Here is an 8,218-nt window from a genome sequence, read left to right on the forward strand (position 1 = left end):
AAACACATTAAGTGGCACTGTTACTCTAAAGCACCCTGTAACTATTTAAATATTCAAGTACTTAAGTTCATTTTTGGAAATAACGTGTATATGTGTGCTTTTGTCGACAGTCGAGGGAACATTTGGCTGCTTCAGCTCCGAGCAGCGGTCATACCGTCGTTAATTACTTAAAGTTCAACTAATAAGTGACGAGCAGGTATTATCATTTGCAATGCAAAACCCTTGTTGAGACTGTTTGTAGACGTTTTAGAGACAAACGTGGCTCGCTAACGTAGCTATGTGGCTAGTGTTGGACTCGCTGAGTAGCATTGCTGCTAACTCGTTAAAACTATTTTTAAGATGTTATTCATGAAAGTACGCGCACGAAATGACCGCGCTGGTCTTTATACGCACCTTTTAAACCCCCCCGCAGTTGCTGGATGTGGATTGTAGATATGAAAAGTAGCAGAGATAAGGGATCTAATCGAAGAAGTAACGATAGCTCATGACTAGCCTAGCTGCCGCCATACGCTGCCGTGACGTTTGTTCCTGTCCCGATTCCATTGGCTGAGCTTTCCACGTGACTACAGTTGGTCGTGCGGATTGGACGGTGCCCGACGAGCGAACTGCACGCTGATTGGTCGTAATGTTCTGAAGCATGATGAATGGGTTGTTTCAGAGACGTTTTCTACTCCACGGCTCTGATTTTAATCATACCAAGGTTTTATTTTTATTTTATAGCTTGATTCTTTAAAAATTATGCTGGTAGATATACAACGTAAAAAAAAAAAAGGGTAAACTTCTGTTCATTTAACTGCTAACCTACAGTGACGTTCACCTCAAATGCCTATTTTAAAGCACTTTTGTTGTCATTTTTAATTTTTCATAATTAAGATGAAAAATAGAGAACAGAAAAGAAAGAGACAATATGTACAATGTGGTCATACACTTAAATAAATGAGTGATGAACTGTGCAGGAATGTGCAAAACAGGGGAATCTGCAAGTGTGACACATAATGATATTTAGATGATAGAAAATCATTAGGAGATCATTAGACTATACAAAATATTTTTACCAGCTTTTTCTGAACTTAATTTCTTTACTTAATAATAATAATATATTTTATTATTATTATTATAAGAACAAAGTGATTTATCAGAGTTAGGGAAAAAAGCCAATGACACGACATATCCATCATTCAAATAGTTGTCTGTTACACAACATAGCCTACATTTAAAAGAAGTAGGCTAAATTCACAATCAAATAATTGAAAAATACAGAAAACAGAAATTATCTGTATAAATGGACATCTTTCAATGAAGAACTGAAAATTCATTATAAAGCTATTCTGTAAAAATGGCTATTGAGAGACAAAAACTCAAACAGTTTCCTAGGTGCCAAACAGTGTGTAGGTATATATTCTCAATTCACCTTAATTTTGAAAATATACTAAAGTCAGTTATATGTGCTTCAGTAGATTTTTCAGTAGTTTCAGTCTTTCCCCAATCGTATTGTTTGTTGAAATGTCACTTTTGTGCATGCAGTTTTATAAGTTGTCATTGTTTACATTTGTCACTAGTACATACATCATTATAACACACACCACTTACAGTATTTTTGGTCTTGTCCACCCGGTATTTAATGTTCTGCATCATATTGTTGTTGCTCTTTTGGAACATTAAGACCACTCTCTCTCTCTCACACACACACACACACACCGACAGTCACACATACGTATCTACCAGACCACAGCATCTTCTCAAATGCTCAAATTGGACAAAATTAATTTAGATTTCCCAATCTACAAGAGACAAGCTCTTTCATAAAATGTCTGGAAGTTCGCTATGAAATTTTGTCCAGAATTTGAGTTTTATATTAATTCTTTAAAGAGCTCAATGAGAATATGCGAGATCAAATGTTTACACTGTTAGAGTTGGAAATATTGAATAGAAATATATATTTTACCACAACTAAATGTAAGCATGTTTTTTTTATCCTCAACCCCTAATTTTGTGTTGTGACATTGTCTTTCTTTTCTACCTATCCCTTTTGACAAAAAAGAGCCTTACCTTCAGTGAAAGATGATCGAGACCAGGTGGTAGTCCTCATCCAAGATTTTAATGCAGACTGTATAAATTGTCGGAAGAATTTTCCTGATGGTGGTGCTATAGCCTCCATCTAAATCTTTCATGTTTTGTGAGGATGAATTGTTTCCGTTTTCAACCCCTCTAACTTTGGAAAAGTTCTACTCACTAAATTCTCACCATTCACAAGATCAAAAACCCTTTTCCCCTCTCATTGTCACCCACCAACTCTTTTTTGTTGCCTGAAAGCTATTCAACCAATGTTTTCTAACATACAACTAAAACAATCCCAGCAGCCAAATATTATCAGTCTCAGTTTTCTCTGTGGTATTCATAAGGGAGTGAGAAAAGATTAAAAAAAGACAAAAAAATTGAAACCATCTCACATGTACAATATAAAGCAGAGACAGTTTGATGACAATGAGGCAAATCATAAAATATGGCAGGCAAACAAAGTAATAGAACACAAAATGCCTTTTCAAAATCTTCATTATGGCAGTAACAAATCTGGAGATTACCTTGCGTTGCCTGAAACCTCAATTTTATGACACAATAGTGAAGTAGTTTTATTTTCGGTATCTGTCATTTGAAATTTGGTCTATGCTCTCATTTTTTTGTTAAATGAAGCCCAGCGTCCAAACTTCACATTTTTACCAGAATCTTGTGTGATTACCCGGATGCATTATTACCTTCAAGCTGCATATTTTGGTGGAAAATGTTCAAAACCAATCACCCTCCTACTACTGCACACTTGACTTATTGCAACATAATCAGTGAAAGTACATGTTAGTGCATGTGCAGTGTGTGTGTGTGTGTGTGAGAGAGAGAGAGAGAGAGTGCATGCTAGCACAACCCACTTCTTGCCGTAAGGATGTGGTTTACCCTGTGCAGCAAGTTCATGCCGGAAGCTCGACGGCTTCTATCATCCACTACTTTTTTTTTCTGTGACTGCGATGTGCTCATTCTCTCTGTAAACCAAAGACACCAGTGTTTTCACAGTGTTGTTCAAAGCTGTTACCATGTTCCCCAGGGTGATTTTGAAGGGAACTATGTTTAAAAAATCTCAACAAAAGAAAAGAACATCACCATGCAACTACAAGGAGAGGTTTTTTGTATTGGACACCCAAGACCTGAAGTATTCTGAACGCCGTCCGGGGGTAAGTATGCACTTAATCAATGAATACTCTGGCTTTAAATTATACAATCTGGAGGCTGGGTCTAAATTTGGCCTTCTGAGAACCAACTATATTTTGAATCATATCGACGGTGCGTATAAAGTAAAGATCATGTTCCTTCAGAAAAAGCCCATGGTGAAAGGTTGCATCGAGTTGCACAAAATCAAGTGTGTGGAAATTGTGTGCAGTGATGTCCCCATACCATGCAACTATAAGTACCCTTTTCAGGTGAGTTTCAAAATTTCTCAAAGAATATGCGCTTAAAATGACACAATAATTAAATATAATGTTATGTACAGGAAGTATAATGTATGATTAAGCATGTAGTATAAGTATGACATAGCACAATGCCAACGTAGTGGCCTATTTTCTCATATGGAAATGTCTCTACAGGTTTTTCATGACAACCATTACCTCTACATTTTTGCCCCTGACAATGATTGCCGTCAGAGATGGGTCAGAGCTCTCAAAGAGGGTAAGCAATTTTAGAACATAATGCTGTAGACAATGATGGCCGTGCAACGTTTTATCGTGGAATTATGACTCTAAATAATACTAATTCATAAGCTTGCTTTTTATAGTTTTAAAAAAATTCCTTTTATTCTGTCTGATATAGAGACAAAAAATAACAATTTGGTTGCAAAATACCACCCAAATTTCTGGATGGATGGAAAATGGAGATGTTGCCAACAGACAGAGAAACTGGCAACAGGTTGTCATGTATACGACCCAGTGGGTTATGGTTTGTATTTTTTATTTTATTTTCATTCTTTAATATATCTTTTCATCATCACATGAATAATGTAAAGATTGTTCTACCACGTGATAAGGGCAAATGTCAATCTTGATCTAAATTCAGTAGTGTTGCGTAATGTACACAATCTAGTATAGTTCTGGGTGTGCCAAAAACATTCTCCAATTTCATTCTTCTAATTCCTCCACAGCTTCTAAAAAGCCTCTTCCTCAACTCCCGGATACAGAGGTACCACTTTCTAAAGCATAAATAACATGATGTAATATAATTGGGGATTTACTCAGTAATGATCAATTTACACATGGCAGACAAAATAACCTTTTTGATATTTATTCTGTAGCTTGTTCGGCTAGACTTTGAGACTGTTTCACATTTACACATTTTCAAGACTGCTCCTTGTGACATGATTAATAATTATTCTTTTTTTTTAACCAGTGCACCTGTGGTTTGGGCACAGATGATTTGGTGTCTTATGTAGCTCAGTTTTTTATCTTGCACTGCTCATATCTTGCAGTCACTATCTCACTAGGCCTCCTCAATGGCAGACATAATACTTGTTGTAAAACATAATATCATTTTCTATGGCATCTGTTTTGTGTTTTGTCTGCTGTGTGTGTTCTGGTCACTGCTTTCTTATTAGCTACTGTGTGAAGATACATTACTGTATGCAAAAAACTAAAACAGCAGAGCTTTGAAATTCATATAGCTCTAATAGTATCCCTAATCATGTTTTTCAGTAATCCTTTTTTTTAACTCTGCCAGATGAGACCACATGATGCAGGACAGAGGATGGTCATTGCTCTGCAAGACTACACACCGCTCGGAGACGATGACTTGCCTCTTCAGAAAGACCAAGAGTACATCCTGATTAACAGCTCCCACACTGACTGGTGGAACGTACAGAATGACAAGGGGTAAGGCACATAAAATGTACATCCTAGTTTTAGTAGCAACTTTCAGCGAAAATAACAGTACTGTTCATATAGTAAGGGTGATTAAGGTGATTAATTAATTTTTTTTCTAATTCCTCATCAGGGCCACAGGCTTTGTACCTAGTATTTACGTAGCGGAAAAATTTGGGACCAACTTTGAGAGATTTGAGTGAGTTTCATTTCTGCTTATTCTAATTGGTAGCACGTAGATATCTGCAAATCCATTTTGTTCTCCACAGAATTAATTTATTTGTGGTTAATTTGTCTTCTCACAGATGGTACAACAAAAACATAACCAGAGCGGAAGCAGAGGAATTGTTAATGATAGAGGTAAAAATTATGTCAGTGTTTAAGGATCCCGTGATTAGTCAATTTTCATTTGTTTGTGCTTACAGCTGTGTTTGGACAGAAAAAGAATGCTCCAAATAATAATTCTGACGATAATTAGCAGGGTGTTGCTCCTGCATGATGCAGTGCACTTTTGCTGTGAGCGTGCCAGCCACAGTAATCTCGCATTTGCAAAATTAATGCAAATGCACCTGCACAACAAGAATCCGAGATGACATGGGACATGAAAAATGTCTCACAACCACAATGTTTCCTCCAATGTTGAATTTCCTGCTGTGAAGTACTATCCATCATATAGTACTCAAAATGACTACTAGGCCAGCGCTGCTAGTTGCAGATTAACAGCCACTAAACATGTCTAACATTTGTATTACAAATGTATTATTTAGTTTTGATCAATTTTGTGGTTTCAACACTCTACTTTTAGGGAAAAGAAGGTGCATTCATGGTGCGTGACTCGAGACAGGCAGGAGTCTACACAGTGTCAGTCTTCACCAAAGCACCGGGGTAAGCACTTTTTTAAGTATTTTGTGACAAATAATGCATCTGATATCCACGATGACATGTGACTAAAACTATGTGTGAATCACTAGATGCTGGCAGAATAAATAGTAATAGCTTGACACACCTGGTGTGTAATTACAAGGAAGCTGACTTGAATTCAATGGCATTTTTATGATTTCATACTGTTAATTTTAAGTGCTCAATTTGGAAACGTGTGTGCTTTGTTGCATAAAAGCATCTCTTTGTTGCCTTTAGGTCTAATGGGGAGAAGAATCCAAGAATAAAACATTACCAAATTAGGCAGACAGAGACGGAAGAGGTCTCATTTTACTTGGCAGAGAAGTACCTGTTCAGCACCATTCCTGAGCTAATCCATTACCATCAACACAATGCTGCTGGTAAGTGTGCTGACTTTCCGCATGCAACAGTATTACCATAAAAGAGATCAGATGCTAAAAGGAAGTTCGGGTGAAAAAACAACTCATATTTCATCAACATTGTAACATAGGAATGAGGAATTGATTGGATGATTGAAATACGTCTTAATATCTCTGTGTGTGACCTGTGTGGCAGGCCTGATAACGCGTTTGAGACGCCCTGTCTCTAAGGATGGAGGCTGCTCCCAGGAAATTGTTGAACCCTCAAAAGGTTAGAGGTGTACTGTTGTATAAATGAGTCAGCTGGTTGAACTGGATTTCAAAACAATCACAACTTAATGCTGAAAATATTCTTTTTGCTGACCTCTAGTGGTTCTCACAAAAGTATGCTCAGGGTGTGTTCTGACTGGTGTTTCATAATTCTCTGATTTGAACTCATGAAAAATAATTTTGTGATCTTATTGCTAAAGCCCACTTTGTTAGTAATTATAGAAAGGTATTAAGTAAAATTCTCTAATATTGCCTGCCTCTGGGGTTATTTTGTCTTTTCACCACCTGTTTTCTGCTCCACAGGTCAGTGGGAAGTGGACCCTGAGGAGCTGACCTTGGGTCAGGAGTTAGGGAGCGGGCAGTTTGGGCTGGTGTTAGAAGGGAGATGGAAGGAGAGGAAGGTGGCAGTGAAGATGATAAGAGAAGAGTGCATGTCGGACGAGGAATTTAAGGAAGAGGCGAGAGTCATGATGTAAGTGCAATTCATTAAGCTGCCCCGTATTGTTCGGGGCAAAATTATCCAAAAAACACTCTTATGTGTGTATCTGTGTGTGTTTTAACAGGAGATTGTCCCATTGCAAGCTAGTTCAGCTCTACGGTGTGTGCACCCAGCGTTCTCCCATGTGTCTGGTGTTTGAGTTCATGGAAAACGGCTGTCTGTCTGAATACCTGCGAGCCAGGAAAGGGCATTTATCTCAGGACGTGATGTTGGTGATGTGTCTGGATGTCAGTGAGGGGATGGCTTACCTGGAGAGCTCCAACTTCATCCACAGAGATCTGGTAAACCAACAAAAAATAACTTTTTATGATAAACCTTTATATCTCCGCTCCATTATAGTGGTTAATGCTTCCTCTGTTCCTCTGTTTTCTGCAGGCTGCCAGGAACTGTCTTGTTTCTAAGAACAATGAAGTGAAGGTATCTGACTTTGGTATGACCAGGTATGCTTTTCACAATCTACGTGTTCTTTACTGAATCTTTGTACTGTCCACCATATTGTATGTAGCTTTTTCATTACAATATTTATTATGTTTTCACGATAGTGAACTATATAACTCTGTGTGTTCGCTCTCTGCTCTGTAGATTTGTACTTGATGATCAGTACACAAGCTCCCAGTGCTCCAAGTTCCCTGTCAAGTGGTCGGCCCCAGAGGTCATCAAATACTGCAAGTTCAGCAGCAAGTCCGACGTCTGGTCATTCGGTATGTTCATGTGTTTTTTCTGTGCTGGTATTGTGTTTCTGTGTCTGACTTGTTGTCTTTTTTTTCAACAATTCACAACACACAACACTAAAATTATAGTTATGGAAGCTCACATCTGTAACTCGGAGTGTAAAAAGTATTGGGCGTTTAATTGATGTATTTATTTGTACAAGTGTGTGTACATGTGCCAAAGAATGTAACTACTGGTAGCATTTTTGAGGTGCAGTGCCAACTAGTGGATTTACAGTAATCTCCAGGAAGTTAATACTGCTAAGACTATCACTAAAAACAGGAGCTTAAGCATATTGACTTGGCATGAACAGTTCCCTGGGACAAGATTCTGTGTCCAAAAGTTGAGACTTTCTTGTATCCAACAGATGGTCAAAATGAATATGTTTACTTACTTCTAATAACTTCTATTAATTGATTTCAACCAAAATCAGGTTTGTTTAGATAAAGCAGCGATGGACTGGAATAGTGGGGATCATGTCAACTTTAACTACTCTTGGAGTGATATTCAATAATAACAGGAAAAAGTGTGGTTATTCAAAAACCTTAATACTAAATTGTAAGTGATAAATGTGAAAGTAGGTT

General features: G+C 37.6%; 2 protein-coding genes across 2 annotated transcripts in view; one reads left to right on the forward strand and one right to left on the reverse strand.

Moving 5' to 3' along the window:
* med7 (mediator complex subunit 7) overlaps positions 1-543 on the reverse strand; it is a 2,040-nt gene extending 1,497 nt beyond the window's left edge. Inside the window, exon 1 of the mRNA XM_035669875.1 lies at positions 394-543. The gene's annotated coding sequence lies outside the window, so the exon portion shown is untranslated. The remainder of the gene's footprint in view (positions 1-393) is intronic.
* Positions 544-3,083: 2,540 nt separating this feature from the next.
* itk (IL2 inducible T cell kinase) overlaps positions 3,084-8,218 on the forward strand; it is a 6,125-nt gene continuing 990 nt past the window's right edge. The window contains exons 1-15 of the mRNA XM_035668719.1: positions 3,084-3,221; positions 3,363-3,467; positions 3,633-3,714; positions 3,856-3,981; positions 4,184-4,221; positions 4,756-4,907; positions 5,029-5,094; positions 5,201-5,255; positions 5,701-5,780; positions 6,033-6,175; positions 6,351-6,425; positions 6,728-6,896; positions 6,988-7,204; positions 7,299-7,363; positions 7,506-7,624. Coding sequence (XP_035524612.1) covers positions 3,084-3,221; positions 3,363-3,467; positions 3,633-3,714; positions 3,856-3,981; positions 4,184-4,221; positions 4,756-4,907; positions 5,029-5,094; positions 5,201-5,255; positions 5,701-5,780; positions 6,033-6,175; positions 6,351-6,425; positions 6,728-6,896; positions 6,988-7,204; positions 7,299-7,363; positions 7,506-7,624 — 1,630 coding nt within the window. The remainder of the gene's footprint in view (positions 3,222-3,362; positions 3,468-3,632; positions 3,715-3,855; positions 3,982-4,183; positions 4,222-4,755; positions 4,908-5,028; positions 5,095-5,200; positions 5,256-5,700; positions 5,781-6,032; positions 6,176-6,350; positions 6,426-6,727; positions 6,897-6,987; positions 7,205-7,298; positions 7,364-7,505; positions 7,625-8,218) is intronic.

This window comes from Morone saxatilis, unplaced genomic scaffold (assembly GCF_004916995.1).
Source record: "Morone saxatilis isolate NCDOM2014 unplaced genomic scaffold, NCSU_SB_2.0 Contig22, whole genome shotgun sequence".
Classification (NCBI taxonomy): domain Eukaryota; kingdom Metazoa; phylum Chordata; class Actinopteri; family Moronidae; genus Morone; species Morone saxatilis.